Source organism: Euleptes europaea, chromosome 14 (assembly GCF_029931775.1).
Source record: "Euleptes europaea isolate rEulEur1 chromosome 14, rEulEur1.hap1, whole genome shotgun sequence".
Taxonomy (NCBI): domain Eukaryota; kingdom Metazoa; phylum Chordata; class Lepidosauria; order Squamata; family Sphaerodactylidae; genus Euleptes; species Euleptes europaea.
In genome coordinates, this window is record NC_079325.1 from 59,782,730 (window position 1) to 59,807,362 (window position 24,633).

Genomic DNA, 24,633 nt, shown 5'->3' on the forward strand with positions numbered 1-24,633 from the left:
CTCAGGAGTTATCATATCCCCTCTCAGTCTTCTCCTCTTCAGGCTAAACATACCCAGCTCCTTCAACCTTTCCTCATAGGACTTGGTCTCCAGACCCCTCACCATCTTTGTTGCCCTCCTCTGGACAACTTCCAGCTTGTCTACATCCTTCTTAAATTGTGGTGCCCAAAACTGAACACAGTACTCTAGGTGAGGTTGAACCAGAGTAGAGTAAAGCTATGCCATCACTTCACGTGATCTGGACACTGTACTTCTGTTGATGCAGCCCAAGATCTCATTTGCCTTTTTAGCTACAGCATCACACTGACTCATGTTCAGTGTTTGGTCTACTAAGACCCCAAGATCCTTTTCACACACACTACTGCTCAGACAAGTCTCCCCCATCCTATAATTATGCATTTGATTTTTCCTACCTAAATGCAGAACTTTACATTTATCTCTGTTGAAATGCATTTGATTGGTTTTAGCCCAATTCTCCAGCCTGTCAAGATCATCCTGTATCCTGGCTCTGTCCTCTGCCATATTTGCTACCCCTCACAATTTAGTATCATCTGCAAATTTAATAAGCATCCCTTCTATTCCTTCATCCAAATCATTTGTAAAGATATTGAACAACACAGGGCCCAGGACAGATTCCTGAGGCACTCCACTAGTCACTCCTCTACAAGTGGATGAGGAACCATTAACAAGCACTCTTTGGGTGCGATCTGTCAACCAATTACAGATCCACCTAACAGTAAAAGGATCTAAATCACATTTCCCCATTTGTCAACAAGAATATTATGGGGAACCTTATCAAAAGCCTTACTGAAATCTAGATAAACTATGTCAACAGCATTCCCCTGATCCAGCAAGTTAGTGACTTTCTCAAAAAAGGAGATAAGATTAGTCTGACATGACTTGTTCTTGAGAAACCCCTGCTGGCTCTTAGTAATCAGATCCATCCTTTCTAAATGCTCAAGGACGGTCTGTTTGATGATTTGTTCAAAAACCTTTCCTGGTATAGAAGTCAAGCTGATGGGTCGGTAGTTACCTGGGTTCTCCTTTTCCCCCTTCTTGAAGATGGGGACAACATTTGCCCGCTTCCAGTCTTCTGGCACCTCACCTGTTCTCCAAGACTTCTCAAAAATAATGTTAAGAGACTCAGAAATTACATCTGCAAGTTCCTTAAGTACCTTTGGATGCAGTTCATCTCCCCCTGGGGACTTTGTTTCATTCAAAGAAACTAGGTGTTTGTGCACTACCCCAATGCCAATTCTAGGCTGCAAATCCCTTCCCTCATCATGTGTTCTGTTTATGCCATGTTGAGCACCATTTCCCTCGCAAGAAAAGACTGAGGAAAAGTAGGAACTGAGGAGTTCTGCCCTCTCTTCATCTCCTGTTACAATTTCACTTTCTGGTCCCCACAATGGGCTTATCTTGTTCTTGTTCTTATTCTTACTCTGTACATAAGAAAAGAAACCTTTTTGTGTGTGTGTATGTTTAGCATCTCTCGCTAGCCTAAGCTCATACTGAGCTTTAGTTTTCCTAACACTCTCCCTACAAGTATTAGTTATTTGTTTTTATTCTGCTTTGGTTATAAGGCCTTCCTTCCAAAAGTTCCTCTTTTGTTGTTGTTCTTTAGGCTCCTCCCATTGTTTCTTCTCATAGGAATGGTTTGAGATTGCCCCTTCAGTATTTCATTTTTAAGAAACTCCCACCCTTCTTGAACTCCCTGCTCCTTAAGTATTTCTGACCATGGGATTGTACCCAGCATAAGTTTAAGCTTGTTAAAATTTGCTTTCCTAAAGTCCAACCTATATATCTGACTACGTACAGTTTTTCCTTTCCCCAAGAATGTAAATTCCAAGATTACATGGTCACTACTACCCAGGGTGCCTACTACTTTAACCTCATCAACCAATTCTTCCCTGTTGGTGAGAATCAAATCAAAGATAGCAGATCCCCTTGTTTCCGTCCACTTTTTGGAATAAGAAGTTGTCAGCAAGACAAGTCAGGAATTTATTGGATCTTGCATTTTTAGCAGAGTTGGACTTCCAACAGATATCCGGGTAATTAAAATCTCCCATGACCACCATGTCCCGTCTCTTCGAGAACTTTGTAATCTGGTCTAGGAGTGTGTAAGCATACGGGCCGCCTAAACTCCCGGTCTGGACCTGGCAACCCGATATGTAGGCACAAGACTACTGTTCCAGCTGCGCGTCTGCTCCAAACGCTACTGGGATGGCCACTGCGCGCTCCGTTGAAACTGACACGGCCACTCCTGCGAGCTCAAGGGCAACCTCCAGTGAACCTGAGAGACTCCATGTTCCTGTGCAGACTCTGTTCCAGCCGCAGCCATGTCATGGAAAGCAGACAGTCACGTAGTCAGTGCCAACACCCCCCTTTACCATTGCAACATCCGCAGCTTAATGGGCAATCAGCAGCGATCCTGATATCAGCGATGAGTTGTTCCTCCAGCTATGCAGCAGCGATCCCCAAACGTTTGCAGAGATAGCGCCTATTGTTTCAGAATACATTTCCAAATTCTCACTACCCCACCCAGGCAGCTGAAGATTAATCCTTTTGTCACCTTTTGTCACCTGGGAACCTAGGAGGGGTAAATCCCCTCTCCCCGCCCCCAGAAAAACAGTATACCTGGGGTGCCCCCAGCCCATAATGTTACCTTAGGTCTTTCCTGGCATCTTCGCCGTTACTCTGTTGGTTTGGTTTTGCACAGCCTGACCACGCTCCCTCCCGCCTTGCTGGCCAAGTCTATGGGAACCCCTTTGCTCTTAATTTCTTCTATCTTAGTCTACGTGAACTTGGACAACTCCTCTTCAAGAACGGTAAATATCACCCCATCAATGATCCCTGCCACATTGGCATCTGTGCTTGTACTACTCTCTTTGCATTTCTTAGCTTTCTTTGTATGTGTGTATGCATCACGGATTTGAAAGAAAAACATAAACTCTCTTAATTCGGGATCCTTTGCTTCTGTCTTTATTTAAAGGTCACAGTTACCGGCTCTGGTATACAAAGGTTGCTCTCGCTATATAAATATTGTAGTTTGCCATCTTGCTTGCTAATTCCCTGTCAGGAGCAGGCCATGAGGATGGTTCGTGGTTGTGCTTCCAGGTGTTGTTTTGCTATTCTGTCCAAGGCCAGTCCATGCCTCGTGTTAAGTCTTCATAGATTCCCATACTGTGGGAATCGCCAAGTACTTCTTCCTGCCTCTGGGAGGGGGGTTGCCTGGGTTACCAGTTGTCTCCTTTTGCTTTTCCATATATGCCATGTACCTTGCCTTTGCCCCTTACTAGTATCCTTTTGAATTTGGCTTCTGAGACCCATCTATGATAACCAATAAAACTGCTTTCGTGGATTTGCCGTCTGCTGGAATCTGTTTATGGTTTGCCGCAGGACTAGAGCTCACATTAGGATACTAGTCCTCCTTACTTATTGCCCTTGGTTGGAGCCCTGGAGGTTCGCCTGGACACTAGTCGAGGAGACTAGTGGCTTGGGGTGCAGGACGAGCTCCCCGAGGACCCTGACTTACTGCATGCCGTCTTGGAGGAGACGCTGCGAACTGACATGGAGGCCACCCAGCTGCTTGGCCTGGTGATTGATCAGTGGTGTCGCCTGGCAGTGACGACCCCCTGGAGGACCCAAGATGCTGATCTACGTGCCCACGATGACCTTTTGGGACTGGATACTTTGCTGGAGGAGACCCGGTTGGCGCAAGAGGACTTTATTCTGCTAACTCGGTTATTGGCTGAGCTTATGCTCCGTGGGGCGCAACAGGAGTCGGCGGCCCCAATCCAGGGGCTCGAGCCACGTTCCCCAAACTGTTCTGGATCCCACCTTATGCCACCGGGAAGCACAGAGCGTTGCTGCCCGGATAGTCCTGGCCCTCATGGACTTACCGCCAACCTCGGCAACAGCAGCTGATGTCGAGAAGGTACTAAACTCTGAGTTTGGTCCTTCCTCCACGGATCTTGCTCAACAGGTCCAACCGCTGTTGGGCCAACACAAGGAGAGCCTAACGCTCTTGGGAAAAGTGGCCAAACCAATTGTGATGGCTGCCGCGGTCGCCAAACTCAAGGCGGACAGAGCGCTCACTGACCAGAGGCGGGCGCAGGAGCAACTGTTGGCAGATGCAGCTGCCGCTCGGGCGCGGGCAGCGGCTGGAACTGGAGCGCGATCTAAAGTTAGCGGGGGAATGGACTGGTCGTTGCCCCCATTTTCTTTGGGCTCCCCGGACCTTGGTCTGCCCCAGGAAGTGGCGCGCAGGCAACGGCTCACTTTTGCTCCTGATATACAGGAATATTCAGAGGAGGGCGACTGGAACACGAACTACCGAGTCAGCCAAGCTCGACAGACTGAGGGGGCTGAGGAGGAGATCCATGCCTTGCGTTTTCAAAACCGAGAACTGTTGGATCATATGCAGGACCAAATGGACGTGTTGATGCGTGAGTACGGTCGCCTACAGCAAGCTCAAGTGCCCCGTGTTTAGTCTTCATAGGGCTAGAGCTCACATTCCCCAAGTTAAAGAGCAATTTGGCTAACAAGTGTCTCATCCAAGTCCTCTGCCTGGTTTGGTGGTAGATAGCAGACCCCCAATATTATTTCTTACTCCTTTTATTTTTACTCAGAGACTCTCAACTGAACTTCCGTGCTCAGATTCATGTACTTCTTCATAAGTGTACACATTTTTGACATATAATGCTACTCCTCCCCCCTTCCTTACCTGTCTGTCCCTTTTAAACAAGTTGTACCTCTCAGTCTTAATATTCTAATCGTGAGTGACATCCTACCACGTTTCAGTAATGCCTATTAGGTCAAAATCCCCTTCCTGTATTAGGGCTACGAGTTCTTCCTGCTTGTTTCCCATACTCCACGCATTAGTGTATTGATGTTACCACAGCAGGAATCCAGAGTGGCTGAGTCAAGGTAGGGGCCCCCATCCTCCAGATTTGATAGCATTGGAAGAATGCTTTTTTGCTGCTGCTGCTGCTGCTGCTGCATTAATTTGCTTCTCCAGCAACAAAGTTCTGCCCGGCCTCTGCTCCTAACCAGTCCCCAGCCAAGGGGGTAGCATTTTTTAACTGGAGGTTGATGGTCCTACTCAGCTGTACACCTAATACCTCCTTTTTTGCCCACTGTTCTGTGTTGATGGCAAAGAAAGGGCAGGGGCAATGCCCAGCCAGTCCTCAGAACCTGAACAAAGGCTTGATCTATCGGTTGTCCTTCTCTGATCTACATGTGGTTCAACGGGAACAACAAAACTTCTAAATATAGACATAGGGACGGCTGTGAAAGGTGAAAAACATCCTGCATCCATTTATCTTCACCAGAGTACACCAGGGGGATTCAGTAATTAAATTGTGCATCTTCTGTTGCTATGGAGCCCCTTGCCACGCTGGCATCCTTCATCCAGGGAGAGAAGGGAAAATGGGTCACGTTATATTTGATTCTTTCTCCTTCTGCAGATTAAAAAGGAAACAGCCAGAGTACGTTCCACACTGTGCGTTAGAAGGGACTCAAGGAGGGTAGCGGGCAAGAGCCAAGCTGGTGAAGTGCCAGGTCGATCTTTTTGATTCTGCTCTTTGATCCAGGAGCAACTGGGGAGAGGAAGGAGGTGGGCCGCATCACATCACATTGGGACTGTCTTAACCAATGGGCAACAGGGGTGGCTGCCCCAGGCCCCACAATGAGGGGTCCCAACCTCCCCCGCCCCCAGACAGAGGAGCAGCTGCCTCAGCAGCAGTGGCTGCTTCACACCTGCCCCATCTGGGGTTTGGGCTTCTGGTGGTGGCAGCAGCTCCCACCTGCCTCACATCAGGCAAGGGCAACCCCTTGCTTCCACCCTGGTGGCAGGCGGGCGGGGTAGGTGCAGCAGGGGGCCCAGTGGGAGGTGGGGTGGCACAGATTCTGGGGCTCCATCCTGGATGGTTGCCCAGGGCCTCACAATCACTATGTCCTGCGCCAGACCAAGAGGGCCTTCTGCCTGCTGGGATGAGTCTCTTATGCCTCAGACACCTGGCACAAGTGGCTCTTGTGGTTTAGCATTGGGCTGGGCCTGGGGAGACCCTTCCCACCCGCCTAACCTACCTTACAGGGTTGTTGGAGGAGGGGAGAGCCTTGTAGATTACCCTGAGTTTCTTAGAAGAGTAAAAGTGGACTAAGTCAATCAGTATGACAGGCCCAGCTGGCAGTGTCAGCCCCCACCCCCTGCACAGCACTACTCCCCCCACCTCTCTGGGGCTGGGCTCCAACTAGTCCCCCACCCATCCTCTTAATGAGGTCACTGTTCTCAGCTTCATTCGAAGTGAACATGGATTTGCACTGAGAGCTGCCAGGACCAGAGCAGGCCTGTCAGTGAGCACAGGGGGCTGGTTTTGGAATCACCTCTAAAGGCAGCCTGTGGGGTAAGAAGAGAGGCAGTGTCCTTTCTGGGATGGCAAGTCTGGGCTCCTATTACCTGGGCTGAAAGTCCTGCTGAATACATTGGTCTGCTTCACTGATTCGCAGATCCCACGTTAAAAAGCCCGGATCTTTCATTGGAGGTGGCTCTGTGTGGCCCCGGCAGCTCATGAAACGAAGCACAATCATGCCTGACATCTCGAGGGCTCCTTTCAGGTGTCCAGAAGTCTTCCCGTGCATTGCCTCAGTGTTCCTGACCACAGACCTGCAAGGTAGACCACTGCCATGAGCTGGGGTAGAGGAAAGTGTGGATTGTCACCTTGTGAGTTCATTCTTGAGCTGAGAGTTGAACAGAAGAATTCCCCCCTCACATTCCCAACTTGATCCCAGAGCTCCTCCAGGTGGGGGGGGCATGGAGAGGGCTGGGGGCTGCGGCAGTCAGAGCTACCCCCACTTTCCCCTTACTCTTGGGCTCCCTGTCTGGGGTGGGGCACATGTTTATTTGATCTGAAAGCCATGCATTCTCAAAGAGGAAAAGTGTCTGGTGTACAAAGGTAATTAAAGTGTGAGCACATTCCGTTGCCATGGAGATCTGGACCGGTGTCTGTTTGCCTGGCCAGCATGCAGCTGGTTAGGAAACTGGGTCACTTTGCTGTAGCTATTTTTTTTTTTTTTTGTCTTTCCAATACAACATGGAAGCAAGCTGCCATTGACAGCAATGGCAGGTCAAGCAAAGGGTGATGCTGTGACAGAAACGGCCCCCGAGAAGGCTTACCCCATGGACAGAGTCCAGTATTTATTTACCAGATTATATATAAAAATAAATCCATCAGCAGGGAGAGAGAAGACACACCAGACACCTCCCCTCACCCAGCCCCTCCTCCAAACCAACTAGGATGTAATCTTCATGCGCATTTGCTGGAGGCGGCCCACAATCTGTCGCAAAGGCAATCTCACATCACAGTGTTTTTGAATTCCAAATGTGATGCAGCTGAGACTCAAATGCAGTGTGTGTGTGCAAAACCCCCACAAAGAAGCCTTGAGAAATGCCATCATTATTTATTGATTACATTTCTATTACACTTCTCTTCCATCACAGAGCTGCTGCACAGATGGGGTCCCAGGCAGCCCTCCCCCAAGCCCTTGTCTGGCTTCACAGCCCCTGAGACACACCCCACCCAAGCAAGGCTTCTGTAGAAACTGTACATAAATTGTATGAAAAAACTGCCCTTCAGAAAGACCTTCCCAGCATGCAGCTTTGGGGGCTCAGTCTGTGCATCTGCTCCAGGCAGCATCTGCTCTAGGGCCTGACTGCACTGGTAAGCATCCTTCTTGGGGTCTGAGGCTGATGCACTCACCCTGCCTACTGCCTGGCAGCCTCTCCCTAGTGCTGTTGGCCCGTTGCTGTTGAGCCGGCAAAAGGCACCCAAAGAAGGCTCTTGCTCAGGATAACTGTCAATGGCAGACAGAGTCTTCAGTGTGCCTTGCTTGGAGTCAGGCCGTTGGCCCGTCCATGTCAGTCTTGTCCCCTTGGACTGGCAGCGGCTCTCCAGGGCCTCAGGGAAAGGTCTTTTTGATCAACTCTCATCAGATCCTTTGGAGATGCTGCCAGGGATTGAACCAGGGGCCTTCCGCATGCCAAGCAGCTGCTCTGCCACTGAGCTACAGCCCCTCCACAGCATACACAGATGGTCCCACCCCAACACATGCATGGCCCACACTAAAACTTGTTTGGCTTTCCTCAAAAGTCCCTGCATGATTCCCCTGAGCTGAAATGAATTTTGTGTTGGCTGAAATTTTGTTGGCAACTTGGAGAGTTTTCTCAAGGCCTATTCACCATGACAACCTCCGTGTTCAGTAGTGGCACACCTCTGGCTTCCAGATGCTGAGAACAAACAATACAGGAGAGTTATTGCCTTTCTACCTGGTTTTTGGGCCTCCCAGGAGCATCTGACTGGCCCAAAAAAGGATGCTGGGCGCGATGGGACCCCCCCTTCTCTGACTCTGCTGGATCTCCCTGTGTTGTCATTCTCAGCTGGGGCTCTCAGAACCAGCGCCGTGAGTCCCATGATGGGAGAGCTGGAGCTGGGGGGTCACAGCCAACAAGCCGAGTTAAGGCCACTCATTTCCATTCGATGCAAATCCTTTGAAAAGCTGAATGCAGGCAGGTTTTCAAAAATGTGCCTCCAAATTCACATTTGAGGAAGTAGCACAAATACAGTACAGCGGGGGAGGGGGGTCGAGCAGTCACTGAGCAGGGAAAAGGCCATGGCTGAGCTCCTCCCGCAGCCCATATTCCCCAAAGTTATTTTTCTACTTGTGGTCTCCCTACTCCTGGTTAGGGGGAAAAGTTGCAGAAGTGACCAGGAGAGAAAGGGCAGGGAGGGAAATGCCCCCCCATTAGCACTGTGAAGCAATAATTTGGGCATCAGCTTCATGTTAGCTTTCTAATGGGTAGGAAAACTAGGATGAGTGGGGCTGCGTTGAGCAGCGGAACATCTGCTTGGCATGAGGATGGCCCTGGGTTCATTCCCTGGCATCTGGGGTGAAGAGGACCAAGCAACAGGTAATGTGGAGAACCTCTGCTGGAGACCATGGAGAGCGGCTGCCGGTCTAAGCAGTCAACGGTGACCTGGTAGAGCCGACCAACCGTCTGATTCGTAACAAGGCAGAATCCAAACAGGCTCTAACCGCGCGGTTACTGCAGCCTTCAGCCAGCCGAGCAGGGAGGCTTTTCCAAAACAGAAAGCAGGTGGGGCATGCATGTGCCAAAGCAGCGCAGGGCACACAAAGATGCATCCAGATCCTAAAGAGACGCGGGGCCAGGTGGAAAGGGGAGCGGGAGGGGGGTCTTTTCCCGGCAACCAGGCAACCTTTTCGGAAGGGTCGCCCGGGCCAGGGAGCGGGGGGCGCCTGGCTCTTGGGCCGCCCGCTGGAGCAGACGAAGCTGAGCGCCAGGGTTCAACCCCCCCCCCCCGAGAGGGCAGCCGCAGCGGCGAAGGACGAGGCTCCGGCCCCTTCTCGGGGCTCGGGCGCAGGGTCTTCCTTTGCCAGGCTCCGGGCGGTCGCCGGGGAGAGGCGGGGCAGGGGGGCCGGCCGGCCTCTCTCGTCCGCACCTCCCTCCCTCGCAGGGTTGTTGTGAGGGCCGGCGGCAGGGGAGGGAGGGAGCGCGTGCGCTCCTGCTGCAGGCAGCGGACGGTAAGGGGCCTCGCGCACCCCGCCTGGCTGCGACGACGGCTCCCGCGGGGGGGGGCGCTCCCCGTTGCACAGCAGCGATGGAGCCCCTCGCTGCGAGGCCTGCCCCCCCCGTGCGGGTGCCCCATCGCTAATGTGCAACAGGGAGCGCCCCCCCTCCCCCCGCGGGAGCCACCGTCGCAGCGGCGTAAGGACCCCAACCCGCTGCATCTACCACCAGTGGGTTTTTAAAAAGCCGGCCTAACGCCGGCGGGTGCGCGAGGGGGGGGGCGGGGGGTTAGAGAGCCCTAGGTGCCCAGCCGCATGAAACCCCGCACCTAATTTGGAGTCGTCTCTTTCCAGAATGATTGTGCCAAAGCAGGTTGGGGAAGCCACACAGTGGAGCTGAAGAAAACACAGAAAGTGACACTTGCGTGATGGTATTGCGCAGAAGCCCCCACCCAAAAAAACTGCTGCCCTTTTTGGGGGGGGGGCGGGTAATGCAGCGAAATTTCCATGTGGAAGCAACTGATCTTTGGAAAGATTGCAGTCAAAGCACCTTTGCATGCCACATAGACAGGAAGGTGTACATTTCTGCAGGTGCTGCCTACATTGGCACCATTTTTTGCCTCATCCCTTTGGGGCTGCCACCTGTTCCCCATGCCACTGGAGGGCTTTTTCAGACGTATTTTTTGAATCAGTGATTGCTAGGTCACCACAGTGCAATTATGTTATAGCAATCTGTTGCTGCAATCCACCAGCTCCTCTGAATCCGGTTTTCATTTTAAAAAAAAATCTAGCCCTTTTCACTGCAGAGACATAAGGAGAAAGGTGCACCCCTTAGACCTCAGCAATGATCAGGGTTATAAACGTTTTTTTGGGGGGGGTAATGAAAGCTGAACATTCAGAGGAACTAGCAGACGATGGCAATAGATGGTAATAACCTTCTAGTGATACAGAGATTTAGCAAGTGCTGGTGTAATGGAAGGGAGGAATGATGGCCATGGGGAAGGGGGCAAGACCGGGGAGCACTGCTTGTGGGTGCTCCATTGCCATTCAGAATGCCTTTGCAGCATCCGCTGCAGCAGCCAGTGGGAGCGGCCTGATTGTCAGGGAAGTGGTGTTTCCGAGGGTGGCAAGAAGGGGGGGCAGGTTGTGCGGCCTTGACAAAAAAGGACGGGCTGCGTGCCTCTTTGCAGCTGCATGCCTCATGGCTCAGGCGGGGAGCATCTGCTGCTCATTAGTTTCCCTTGATGCCCCTTTCATTTGTTTGGGATTTGTCTCGGAGCAGATGGGGAGTGGGGGTGGGGATGGGGGGGTTGGAGCCATTCTTATTTACTCTGTATTTATAGGCAGCTTACAATCTCCTGCTTAAGCAGTTTGGGGAGCAGAGTAGATGCTTGTCTCCCTCTCCTGAATGGGGAGGCCAAAGGAAGCACTTCTCCACATAACCCAGAATCAGCTTGTTGAGGGCTGGGAGTTTTTCAGAAGGACAACCCGATGGACGAACAGAAGGCTAACATGGGCTCTTAGCATTGCACTCTACAGGATTGCCTTCTCTTTTCGACGTTCAGCTTTGTCCAAGGTACCACAAGGCCCACCTGGGATATACTCTGAACCCAGAAGCACCAGCTTCTTCTCGCCCCTCATTCAGCAAATGGATTTTGCACCCAGGTTCTTCGATACAGCAGCAAAACACAGCCCGTAGCAAGAGCGTTGAAGAAAAAATGGTAGGTTGTTTGTGCTTAATTAGGGCCCTTCTCACCGTCTTGCTCTGCGGTATCATTTCTCCCCCTTTTTCATTCATGCTTTCTTTGATTCCATTCCACAAAGAACACTTGGAGATGAGGAAGCGCCTCTTTTCAGAACTTTTCCCTGCCTTTGCCTCATTCCTGGTGTCTCTCACGTGTTCCCCAGTGTGGAGACAGACCTCAGAACCAGAACACGGCCTGCGTTGCTCAGCATCCTGCTTTGGGGTTGGGGATTCAGGTTGGGCGTGGGGCCTGAATTCCCTATCAGGCGGGATGGATTGCTGTGATGGGGGTGGGGTGGAATCATCCAAACAGCCGGAGCTGGGTCCTGCTGTGCTCTGTCCTCTCTCCCACCCCATCCCTTGCAATAAGCAGCCTGCTTTGCCTAGTGGGGCAGCGTGGTGTAGTGGCTAAGAGTGGTGGTCTCTAATGTGGTGAACCAGTTATGATTCCCCACTTTTCCTCCACATGAAGCCTGCTGGGTGACCTTGGGCCAATCACAGGTTGGAATGTGGCACAGCAGAGGGCAGTAGTGGTTCCGTAGCCGGTTGCAGCGCCACGTCGCCCCAGGCAGGCAGGGCTGCAGAGGAAGGCAAGGCGGGGGGGGGGAGCGGGGCTCCAGTTCCCTGAGATGAGCCCTGCCTGGGGAGAGCTACCAGACAGCCCTGGCAAGGGTCCCAGCCTGAGGTTTATGTAACATTGCAGGTTGGGGTGGCTCATGGTGTCAACTAAGCCCTGCTCTGTCCCAGCTGTCCCCTCACATGGCCCATTTGAACGTCATCACTCAAGTAGGGCCCCCCTAGGCCAACACATCTTCGCATTTGCCAGCACAGAGCTGACTTAGTTGGAGGCAAAGCTTAGGATGAGGATGCAGAGGGTGCCAATGAGATTCCTACTTGTTGCCAGGCACCAAAGGGCAGCCCCTGAGACAAAGGTCCACGTCCCGCTCTTCCTTCCAGCCCACCTGGGACGGCTGGCCTTCATCTAGAGGTTTTTTCCCCTGATGGAGACCCAAAGTGGTTTACAGTTTATTGCTCCCCTCTGCCATTATATCCTCTCAACAACAACCCTGTGAGGTAACAGAGAGTAACAGGCCCAAGGTCACCCAGGGAGCTTTCATGGCACAGAGGAGAGTCAGACCTGGCTCTCCCATATTCTAACCACCACGCCATGCTGGCTTTAGAGCTATGGTGGTAAAATCCCCAGTTCAAGACTGGTGTTCTCTTGCACGAGAACACCACTCTTGAACTGGGGATTTTACTCTCTTCCAGTACTGGAGCTTTAGGATGCTGTTGTCTTTAGGATACAGTGTGTGTGTGTGTGTGTGTGTAAAGTGCCGTCAAGTCGCAGCCGACTTATGGCGACCCCTTTTGGGGTCTAGAGACTAACAGAGGTGGTTTGCCAGTGCCTTCCTCTGCACAGAAACCCTGGTATTGGTTCTTGTAGGTTATCCGGGCTGTGTGACCGTGGTCTTGGTATTCTCTTTCCTGACATTTCACCAGCAGCTGTGGCAGGCATCTTTAGAGGAGTAACACTGAAGGACAGTGTCTCCCAGACTCGCGGTGTGTAAAACGCTCGCTGACCAACAGCGGGCGGAGGAGGAAGCCGCGGCTTGGGCTCGAGGTGCCTTTGGGGTGCAAGCGGGGAGCCGCGATAAATCGGAATGGTCCTTTTCTACATGGTCCCCGGAACCCCGAGATGCGGCTGCCAGCAGGAGCGCCAGCAGCGCTGCCAGGGCAACCAGTGGCACCTCCAGCCAGTCCTCCATTATTGGCGGCGGGACCAGTAGCCCCTGCCACCCCGTGGAAGCCGCCTCGGTTACGCATCCCTTTCGACCGCTCCGCTGACGCGTTGCTGTGTTTTTTACATCAAGTGGACAGTTACATGAGGGAACATGGGCATGCCTTCCCTACAGAAGACAGCCGAGTGCGGTTCGTATCGTCTCTGCTGATGGGAAGGGCTGCCAAGTGGATGACCCTTCAATTTGATATGCGGGCCCGATCCATACACTCTCTGAATGAGTTCATGAGGGCACTGCGGAGGTGTTTTGAATACCAATTCCAGGGGGGAAAAGCCAAAACTGCCATCCTGCAACTCCGCCAAGGCTCTACCCCTGTGAGAGAATTCGCCGACCAGTTTCAAAGACTGGCGAGTAAAATAGTCGATTGGCCGGAGGCCACTCGGATCCATTACTTCCGTACAGCCCTGAATCCCGATTTTCTAAATTGGGCCTACATGCAACGAGACCCAGCGACTTTGGAGGAGTGGATTTTACTGGAAGAAGTGGAAAGCCGTCGGCAGTTCATCACCCTTACCAGCCGTCAAGCCAAGGACGCTGCTCCAGCCAACACCGATACGAGGTGGCGGTTAAAACTGTCAATACCCCAACCCCTGCCCTGGCCTCAGAGACCTCTGATCCGCCCGCACTGCCCCCCCCAATATCAAGACTTTGCAGATGTGTTTAACGTGCAAGAATGTGACTAGGGCTGTTGATTCGGTTCGGCCTAAACTGAAAAACAGCCGAATTTCCCCTGATTCAGTGGTTTTTAGTTCAGGATGAACTGAACTCAAAAATGGTGGGCAACCGGGGAGCCGAATTCAGTGAGTTCGGGAGTTCACGAATAAATCCGGCCAATTCGGGGCCGTCAGTAAGCAGCATAACCGTCAGTAAGCAGAATTCTCCTCCCCCAGCCAATCGGTGGCCAAGCTGGGTCAATCAGTCAGGATTGAGTACTGGAGGAATCAACTGATGTGCGGCTCGGCCGGGGAGAGAGAGAGAGAGGGAAATCCTCGTGTGTGTGTGTGTGTGTGTGGGTGCTTGTGCACATTCGCTTTCTGTGGCTGCAGGGGGCGTATTTTTTGGGGTACAGACCCCAAACTTTCAGCTGAGATTCAGACAAGCCTTCTTAAGAGACCACCCAAGTTTTGTAAACATTGGGTCAGGGGGTCCCGAGATATGGGCTCCCCCTTTTTTCTTTCCATGGCTGCAGGGGGTGCATTTTGGGGGGTACAGACCCCAAACTTTGAGTGGAGCTTCAGATGAGCCTTCTTAAGATACCCCCCAAGTTTTGTACACATTGGGTCAGGGGGTCTCGAGATATGGGCTCCACCCCTTTTCCCTCCCCCTTTTCCATTTCCGTGGCTGCAGGGCGCGCTTTTTTGGGGATACAGCCCCCAAACTTTCAGCATAGCTTCAGACGATCCTTCTTAAGATACCACCCAAGTTTCATAAAGATGGGTTCAGTGGGGGCAGAAATATCGGCTCCCCCCTTTTCTCTTTCCGTGGCTGCAGGGGGCACATGTTTGGGGGTGCAGATCCCAAACTTTGAGCGGAGCTTCAGACAAGCCTTCTTAAGAGACCACCCAAGTTTTGTGAACATTGGGTCAGGGGGTCCCGAGATATAGGCTTTCCCCTTTCCCCTATTGGGATGAATGGATCAGCCGATCCTGTATTCATCTCCAGAGCAAAACGTCTCGTGCCTAAATCTTGAATTACCCAGTCCTCCCCAACCCCTCCTGATGGAACAGAAGACAGCCACAGTAAGACCCCTTTGGGGGCTTTAATCTATAATTTTTCTCCTGTGTGTGTGTGTGGGGGGGAAGCAGAGTCTGTGTGTGTGTGGGGGGGAGGGAGCAGTTTCTGTGGGTGGGGGGAAGCCAAAGGGGGCTTTCGCCCATTCTGCCTGGGGTGTGTGCCCCCTCGAGTCTCTCTCTCCCTGTGTCTTAAGATCGGTTAGGTCTATTTGGATGCTTGCTCAAAACTGGTTTTCAAATGGTGACTTAAAGAATGCATTTGACTTCTCAGCTGTTTGTCGGGGCTGGGAGCTTTGTGCGTGGGCGGCAAGCTCTGCTCAGAGATGCACATTAAGGGTGGGGGACCCCTTTCAGGGCCCATATCTCAGCCCCCCCTGACCCAATCTTTACAAAACTTGGGGGGTCTTTCAAGAAACGTCCTTTGAAGCTCCGCTGAAAGTTTGGGACTTCTACCCCAAAAAATGCCCCCCAGAGCCACGGAAAGGCGCGGTTGTGTTTTTAATGGCTTTATTCGGCTGAATTTTTTCCCCGAACATTGAATTCCTGCCGAATTGCATGGACCCGAAGCGGGGGAGTTCGGACTTCAGCATATCCCGAATCTAAACGGGCCGAATTCAGCCGAATCCGAATTATACCGAATTTGTTTTAATTCAACAGCCCTAAATGTGACATCTTGCCACCCCCCCCCCACTGCCGGACAGACTGTGCTATTGAAGTGGTGGGCAATGGAAAACTGTCAAAAAGTAAGATTTACCCAATGAGCCCTACAGAGAGGGGGGTGCTTCAGGACTTCCTGGATAAGAACCTAGCTCGGGGCTTCATCCGTCCCTCCACTGCTCCCTTTTCTGCACCCGCTTTCTTTGTACGCAAGAAAACTGGAGATTTGCATTTGTGTATTGACTTTCACAAGCTCAACGCTGTCACACAAACCAACGCTTACCCCATCCCTCTCCTTTCAGATCTCCTCGGACAACTGAAAGAGGGACATATCTCCACTAAATTGGATCTAGTCAAAGCGTATTACAGAGTTAGGATCCGGGAGGGGGATGAGGCTCTAACAGCATTTTCAAGTTGCTTTGGGATGTTTGAATTTCTGGTCATGCCCTTTGGGTTAAAAGGGGCTCTAGGGGTCTTCATGCAACTCATTAATGAGATCCTACATGACCTTCTACACGAAGGGGTTATAGTTTATCTGGATGATATACTTATTTATTCTAAAACTATGGACAAACATGTTGTCTTGGTTTGAAAAGTGTTGCAACGTCTCAGAGACAATCAGCTCTATGCTAAGGTATCCAAGTGTGAATTTCACCAAAAGCAGTTGACATTCCTCGGATATTTCATTTCACACCATGGGCTAACTATGGACCCTGACAAAGTGCAAGCAGTACTCGATTGGGAGCCACCCTCCACCCCTAAGCAAGTTCAGAAGTTTCTTGGATTTGCAAACTTTTACAGAACATTCCTCCCCAATTTCGCTCACATTGCACTCCCCATCACAGACCTCCTTAAGACTAAGGGGAAGGGGAATACAGCTACCTTGCCCAACGCTCGAGTAAATTGGACCCCCCACTGTCAAACTGCTTTTGACACTCTGAAATGCCTGTTTACTTCTGAACCTGTTTTACAACACCCAGACTGTAACCAAATGTTTATTGTGCAAGTTGATGCATCTGAAGTCGCTATGGGGGGAGCCTTGTTGCAGCGGGGGGAAGATGGTCAATTGCATCCGTGCGCTTACTTCTCTAAAAAATTCATACAGTCCGAGCTCAACTGGCCCATATGGGAAAAAGCATGCCCTGCTGCTGCTGTCAAGCATGCCCTGACTGTGTGGAGACAGTTCTTAGAAGGTTCCAAACTACCATTTGAAGTCTGGAGCGATCACAAGAACCTGGAGGCCCTAACAGGGGCTCGCAAGCTGTCCGCGAAACAGGTGCGCTGGGCGGACTTCTTTGCTCAATTTTGCTTCGTTTTGAAACATGTACCGGGGAAGCAAAACTTACTTTGTGTAGACTTCCCCAATATCCTACCAAAGTTGATCGGCCAACTGACTCGCTCTTCACCCCTGCCCAGGGACATTTATTGCCCATGCTCGCAGTGCAAACGCGATCCCAAACCCTGTCGCCGCCACTGCTGTCGGAGGACGGGCAAACCTCGCGCCCAGCTGAGCCGGCAGGGCCGCCCGTCTCATTGTCTCCGCTGACCGAACAACCTGTCATTCCCAAAGTGCAGAGTCCTGGCCGCTCAGCTCCGCTCCCTCCCGGGGCACCAGCTCCGCCAGCACCACCCACCTCCACAACTCCCGGGGTTGAGGGGGTGGAGGAACTGCCTGATTCATTCAAAGAACATCTGCGTCGTAGCTACCAAGCTGACAGCTCTGCACAAGCCTTACCGGCTACTCTAGTGAAACGGGGAGACGTTGGGTACAAAGATTCCAAGTTGTACGTTTCTGCAGGGTTAAGGGGGGAGGTATTAGGCTTGGTTCATGGGGCCAAGACGGCCGGACATTTTGGATTCCTCAAAACGTTACATCTATTATGGCGTCAATTCTGGTGGGCGGGCATGCGATTGGATGTAGACTCTTTTATCCGCAGCTGCCCCGTCTGTGCCGCAGCCAAACGGCCCCAAGGCAAGCCGCCCGGACTCTTACAACCCTTGGAGACCCCCTCTAAACCCTGGGAAGTGATTGCAATGGATTTCATGACAGATCTTCCCCCCAGTGGGGGAAAAACAGTACTTTGGGTGATTACTGATCTGTTCCACCCCAAAACTGGCCTGCCTCTTTGTGTCACATGTCTTCCGACTACATAGTTTTCCGCGCAAGATCGTGAGTGACCGGGGGGGGGCACATATGTGGCCAGATTCTGGAGGGCCTTTCTGAAATTGGTTGGGGTGGAACAGGGTCTGCCTTTCATCCTCAAACTGATGGTCAAACAGAGCGAGTGAATGCTGTACTGGAATGCTACTTATGCTGTTATGTTAATCACCACCAGGATGATTGGGTAGACTTATTGCCCTTTGCAGAATACGCTTACAATAATGCAGTCCATCAGTCCACTGGGTTTAGTCCCTTTCAGGCAGTGTAAGGCAAAGACTTTCACCCCATCGGGCACTTTGATGTGTCTGGGGAGGGGGAGCACTCTGACGTGAACGAGTGGGTGCACACCATCCAAACGACTTGGCCATGGCTTGTTAAAAATTTAGAACGAGCCAAGCGCAAATACAAAGTTCAGGCTGACAAGCACCGTTCACCAGGGAAGGACTGTAAGGTGGGGGACCTAGTGTACTTATCCACCAAGAATCTGTACTCCACTCGCCCCTGCGGCAAACTCAGCGCCAAATATGTGGGTCCTTTCCCCATCTCCCGCATCATCAACCAGGTCACCGTGGAACTCTCCCTCCCCAAATCTCTACGCAGAATTCATCCGGTATTTCACGCCAGTCTCCTCAAACCGTATGTGCCCTCCCAAAAATGGCATCCAGAACCACTGCCTGAGGTACCTGAGATGCCCGAGATGGTGGGGGGGAGGAGCATTTCACAGTCGCTAAAATCTTAGATTCGTGATGTCACCGGGGCACCCTTCAATATTAGTCCGTTGGAAACATTTTGGCTCCGCGCAAGTTGAGTGGGTACGTGCCAGGGACATCTCCGCCCCCTGGTTGGTTCGGGACTTTCATGCCGCCTACCCTCACAAGCCTGCCACTGGGGGGTGAGGGAGGCTTTTGGAGGGGCAGAATATCAGGAGCAGGTCCTGGGAATGTTATGCTGTGGTTGTGAGCAGCTGCTGTTGTGTTCCTCATTCAAGGTCTCGCCTGATTCTCTGTTTAGACTTTGCGCCGTGTGAAGCACCGAGTGCCCCGTTGGTCTCCTTTGGTCTCCGGGGGGGGGGGGGGTGGTGGTGGTTACCATGGTGCCCTGTTATCAGTCTACGTTTTGCTACTTATGTTCTGTATCTGCCTGTCGCCTGCATTAGAGTCCATTTGACTTTTAGGCTTCTGAAACCTGTTGACTTTTCTGAATAAACCTGATTTTCTGGACTAAGCATCTCATGGAATTTATTCATGAAATTATCACGAGGCTAGAGCTGACGACGAGATCAGGCTAGCCTGGGCCATCCAGGTCAGGGCTTTAGGATACAGTATCTACCGCTATAGACTGAGACCTCTAGTACCAGCATTGGGGCAGTGGGGGGGGGGGAGGCAATGAAGTTGATGGGCCACAGATTCAGGACAGACAAAAGGATGTACATTTTCACTCAATGGCCAATTAACTGCCAGAAGATGTAGGCATGGCCATGAGCAAAGATGGCTTTAAAAAGGAGTTTAACAGATGCATGAGGGAGAGGTCTATTGATGGCTGCTGGTCACAGTGAGTGAAGCAGAGCTCCGTGTTTAGAGGGAGCAGCAGACCTCTGAGTCCCACAGTGCCAGGAGGCACCATCAGACCGGGGAAGGGGCCTTGGCCTCCACGCCCTGTTTGTTGAGCTTCTTCCAGGGCAACTGGCTGGCCCCAGTCTGAGACATGTTGCTGCCCTAGATGGACTGCTGGTCTGATCCAGCAGGGCTCTTCTGATGCTCTCATGTTCTTGGTTGTGCTAAACTACAGTTGTGTTTCTCATCTTGTGCTTCAGCACTGGCTAGAATCAGGACCAGTCTTGACTGCAAGTCACCCAAGAGATTGTTTGGGTGACCATACTTAGGGTTTACCCCCTGGCAATGTCTCCAAAGGGTGTTGGGGCAACTGCAGGGATGGGCAGCCAGATAAAATAAATATGATAAGTGCAGAGACATTTTTTAGGATGATTTCCATCTCTCTAAGGAGGCTTCCAGATTTTTCCTGGCACAGAGTGCAAAAAGCTCCTGCAATGAAGGGGAATGTGCACATGATGTTGTGCTTGTTCCAAGTGACCCTGGGGTTTCCCCCTTTGAGTCCAAAGGAGAAAAATCAGAGAAAAGCAGGTTTATTTTCCCCTTTGAAACAATAAACCCATTTTCCTCCAAATTAAAGGGGGACCTGCATCATGGCTGCTGATTGTGCATCTGTCTGGATGCACCAGCCGTGGTCACCATGGGGGGAGGGCAGTCCCAAGCCCCTCCTTTCAAATGGGCACAGGGCTGCCCATTCTCATGCACCATTTCCCACCCCTTTCTAGTCCTTTGAACCCCCCCCCCCCATTTCCCTGCCGAGCTGTGCTGCAGCACTATAATGCAGCTTGGCAAGCAACAGGGAGGGATGGGTTTTTTTGGCTTTTGTGCAGGTGCAATGTGGGAAAGGGAGGGGTGGGGGTTGGGATGGTGGCAGCAGTGAGCAGATCGTGGTGCGCGGGCACCATTCTCAGCCACTCCTGTGCCACTTGCTGCTGCTGCCGCCGCCATTGCAGGATTGCATTTTCATGCTCTCTTCTGAAGGTAGCATAAATTATTGATCAGCCTTAGATGACACGTTGTGATGCCTCTGTTTTTCATGAACTTGTCTTAAGTAATATGTGGGGGCTTGCGAAGAAGGTTCCCCTGACTCATCATCACGTTGGCCATAGAGAGGGATGTGGAACAGTTGTGCAGCAGCTGAGATTAATGTGGTTTTTCACACCACCCAGGATGACTTGTTTGAAGTCAACTGACAGATGCAAGTGGATTGAAATCCTTCCAAGCAGGGGAACATCTGGCAGGCGGGAGGAGATTCTGTGTGCTCTCATTATTCTAATGCAGTAACGATGGCTGGTAGTTAAAGGTCTGTCTGCTTTCCTTTTCTTCCATGAGTTTTCAAAGTGGTCATTGAATAGCATAGAGTCTTTGCTCCACTTTGGCATCCAGAACAAAGAACAAAAAAAAAAGGCATTCACACATCATCATCTATAATCGTCCACTTTCCAGATTTCCCTCTGCTTTGCTTCGATTGTTCCCAAATCTGGTTTGATGTACTTAAAAAACAGTAATGCACTTAAAGCACATTTGCATGCTGTATGGATGGAAAATGCACATTTCCCCAACCCCCCATCGATGCCATTCTCCTTGGGAGAGCCAGCATGGTATAGTGGTTAAGAGCGGTGGTTTGGAGTGGTGGACTCTGATCTGGAGAATTGGGTTTGATTCCCCACTCCTCCACATGAGCAGCTGATGCTAATCTGTTGAACTGGATTGGTTTCCCCACTCCTACACATAAGGCCAGCTGGGCGACCTTGGGCTAGTCACAGCTCTTAGCCCCACCTACCTCACAGGGTGTCTGTGGTGGGGAAGGGAAGGTGATTGTAAGCCGGTTTGATTCTTCCTTAAGTGGTAGAGAAAGTCGGCATATTAAAAACCAATTCTTCTTCTTCTCTTCTCTTGCTGTAGACCCTTGGCTGCTGTTTTCCCCTGTAACCCCAGGGTTTTTAAAAAAGTCTAATCCAAGTACTAACCAGGGCCGACCCTGCTTAGCTTCTGAAAACTGATGAGAGTGGGCTTATAGCCTGGGCCATCCAGGTCTGGGCAGTCGCATAATACACCAATGTAAATATCAGTGACACAGTGGGTGTCATCATACAACAGGTGCTCCATTAGTAATGTTGGCACTTCATGGATGCATGGCCAATGGTACATGTGTCACACTGCCAGGTCTCATGACCATATTGAACATGCACATGCAAAGACAAAATGACAGAGTTGGAAGGGTCCATAGAGGCCATCCAGTCCAACCCCCTGCTCACTGCAGGATCAGCCTAGAGCATCCCTGACAAGTGTTTGTCCAGCTGCTGCTTAAAGACTGCCAGGGAGGGGGGAGCTCAACACCTCCCTAGGTAGCCCACTCCACTGCTGAAGAACTCTTACTGTAAACAGTTTTTCAAATTCTTCTGCAACATAATATCTAGAAATGTGGAAGATGGTGTTTATCTAAAAAGCAGCAATTTTAAGGGATCTAAGGAAACTAGTCGGTCACCATGAGTCGGAAGCGACTTGACGGCACTTAACACACACACAGGGAAACTAACCTTCCATTCAGTACCACAGAGTTCAAGACTCTCTGCTCATGATCTTGGGTATTAAGAGAATGGCAAATGCATTTCAGACAGACAGCGTGGTGTAGTGGTTAAGAGCAGACTGAGGACTCTAATCTGGAGAACCAGGTTGGTTCCCCACTCCTCCCCATGAAGCCTGCTGGCTGACCTTGGGCCAGTCACAGTTCTCTCAGAACTCTCTCAGCCCATGCGGAGGTAGGCAATGGCCGACCACCTCCAAATGTATCTTGCCTTGAAAACCCTACGGGGTCGCCATAAGTCGGCTGTGACTTAATGGCACTTTCCACCAGCAGCTGCATTTCAAGGTGCTGCCAACAGTTTTGTCTACTGTGAAACCTGAAGCAAAGCTGAGGACTCCAAAATAAAACATACCAGGGTAGAGTTTTTACAAGATTTTTGAGATTTGGGGTATGTATACACATGTCTAGTTTTACTATCTTCACTAAAATTGTTATCTGTCCATAAGGGTCAACACTACAGTACTCTTATCTTTTTAAGATATGAAACCTTCATTTATTAATCCAAATGACATCATTTGCATTTACAACATTCATTTGCATAAACTTGGACATACAAAGTTTTGCCACTTCTGGTTAATAACAGACATACATTGTACAAGATATTGGCTGGATACATAAGTTCAAACAAATATTTGGGTACAACAATTTGTCCATAGTACGTACTGAAAACCTTTTTTTTTCCTTTTTAATTTTTTAATCGCTATTAAAGACACAGATCCATCAGCTACTTTGGGTCCCCAAACAATTATTCTAAAAGTGACATAAAACAGAGAGAGAGAGAGAGAGAGAGAGAGAGAGAGAGACTAGCAGCTCGCTCCAATGGAATGGCAACCCCGCCCTTGACCTCTGGGATTTGTTTTGTTTTTTAATCAGACACTGCCAACATGAATCAACTTAATATTTCCAAATACAAACCACACATCCATCATAACTGGTCGTGATGTACGAAAATGTCCATGCAACTTACCAAAAAAAAAGAAAAAAGAGAGAACTGTATTTCTCCTACCCCCCCCCCCACCTCAACAATAAATTTCCAACAGTCATTGCCTTACATTGTACTATATGACTACGGCTTTGCTACTGGAACATAAGGGGGGGGGAACAGCCCCACCCTTCAACAAAACCCCTCAAAAGTGGTTTTTCAAGTGCAGTTCCAGCTGCAAACAAGTGATTTATTTTAATTTTTGCATTGTCTATAACACTGTTGAATTCCGTGGAAAGGTAAGTACTGATCTTGCAAGTTTTCAAGACTGGCTCATCCTCTCGCTCGCACATTTTGGCAGCTGCTCTGTTTAAAAATTTCTGTATTTTTTTATCTGAATAAGCGTATTTCTACGCTGCATGTATTTATTTTCTTTCTTGTTTGTTTCTGTTAACGCATTCAGTTCCTTTCCCGAGAAAAGTGGACTACAGTTCATCAGATCGGATGACGTGGAAGAGGGTGACATTGTAGAGTATTTGATGGCCGTTGTTCCAGGCATAGAGGGCTCTGTCCTTGGGGTTGTAGTCCAGCATAGAAATATGGGAATATTTGTTTAAGAAGGGGATATCTATATATTCATAAGTGGAAGTGTTGGTCTGATAGGCATAGGTCACCTTGGTCCCTCCCGAATAGCCATTGGTGACATACAGAGTACCGCAGATGATGAACCCTTCACCCGCACTGCGTTTTGGGTAACTGGTGTTCCAGGTCTGGATGCTTTGCAAGGTATTGGGGTCCAACTTGCTGATGACAATGTTCCCCGCATTCTGATTGGTGGCATAGACAGCCCAAAGGCCATTCTCGTCCACCATGAGGTCGATGTCGGAATGCCCGCCCCAGGCATAGTGGTAGACATTGTTGTAGCCAGCATAATCCAAGCTACGAGTCTTAAGGATAGTCTCAGTTTTCAAGTCAAACTTGATGATTATGTGACTTTGGTACTTGTTGAAATAGATCGAGCCGTTGTACACAACTTGGCCGGTTCCAGACCACGGATGTGGGAGACGGTGAGAGGTGAAATTGTCTGTGTTCATAAAATCAGCCATGGATTTGTACTCGCGGACAAAGCGATTGTTGTGATAGCTGTCCATGTACCAGACCTGTACAAACAACACAAGCAGAGAAACCAATGTTAGAAAAGGTGCATCAACCAGTGCATTTGGCAAAATGCCAGGGGGAAAGCAGGGGCCAGGTTGCCCTGTGGTCACTGGCATTTTGCGTTTAGCACTCAGAATGTGACTGAGGAGCCAGTTCAGACATGCATGCATGTCACTCAGTGGCTTGAGGGGTGGCTGGCAGGGCAAAGGGGTCATCGTAGGTATGACCATCACAGAGGGGTCTTGGATGACTTCTCATATTGCTTCACACAGACTGTGTTTCAGTGGAGTACATCTATGCTGCCAGCAACTGGGCATCAAGAACATAGCACTGGAATATGAAGGGGGGGTGGGGAGTGCAGGTACAAACACAGCTTTGGGTGGGGCTATCCGAGGGTGAGCAGGAAGCACCAGACCCCTTCCCATGGGCGTGGGTCTCCTCCCTTCCCTCCATTTGCAGAAGACCATTGTTGAAACCACCGCAGGGAGGGGCGAGAGCTGCCCTCACTGCGCCCACTCATGAAGAGCTGTTGTTCTTTGCTGTTTTAACCATTTAACATTTTTATATAACTTGTGTTGAAAAGCAGTATATGTAGTAAATATCTAAAAAACTAACTTAATAAAAATGGATTTGTCAAATTCATGGAGGAAAGACCCATCACGAGCTCCTAACTGGAA

The 24,633-nt window shown here is 50.5% G+C and overlaps 1 protein-coding gene across 2 annotated transcripts in view; it reads right to left on the reverse strand.

Annotated features, from left to right (window-relative positions):
- Nucleotides 1-23,215: 23,215 nt before the first annotated feature.
- The window catches only part of OLFM1 (olfactomedin 1), a 41,002-nt gene continuing 39,584 nt past the window's right edge, over nucleotides 23,216-24,633 (reverse strand). For both annotated transcript variants that reach the window (XM_056860477.1, XM_056860476.1), the window contains exon 6: nucleotides 23,216-23,958. In XM_056860477.1, the coding sequence (XP_056716455.1) occupies nucleotides 23,284-23,958 (675 nt within the window). In that variant the 3' untranslated portion in view covers nucleotides 23,216-23,283. The remainder of the gene's footprint in view (nucleotides 23,959-24,633) is intronic.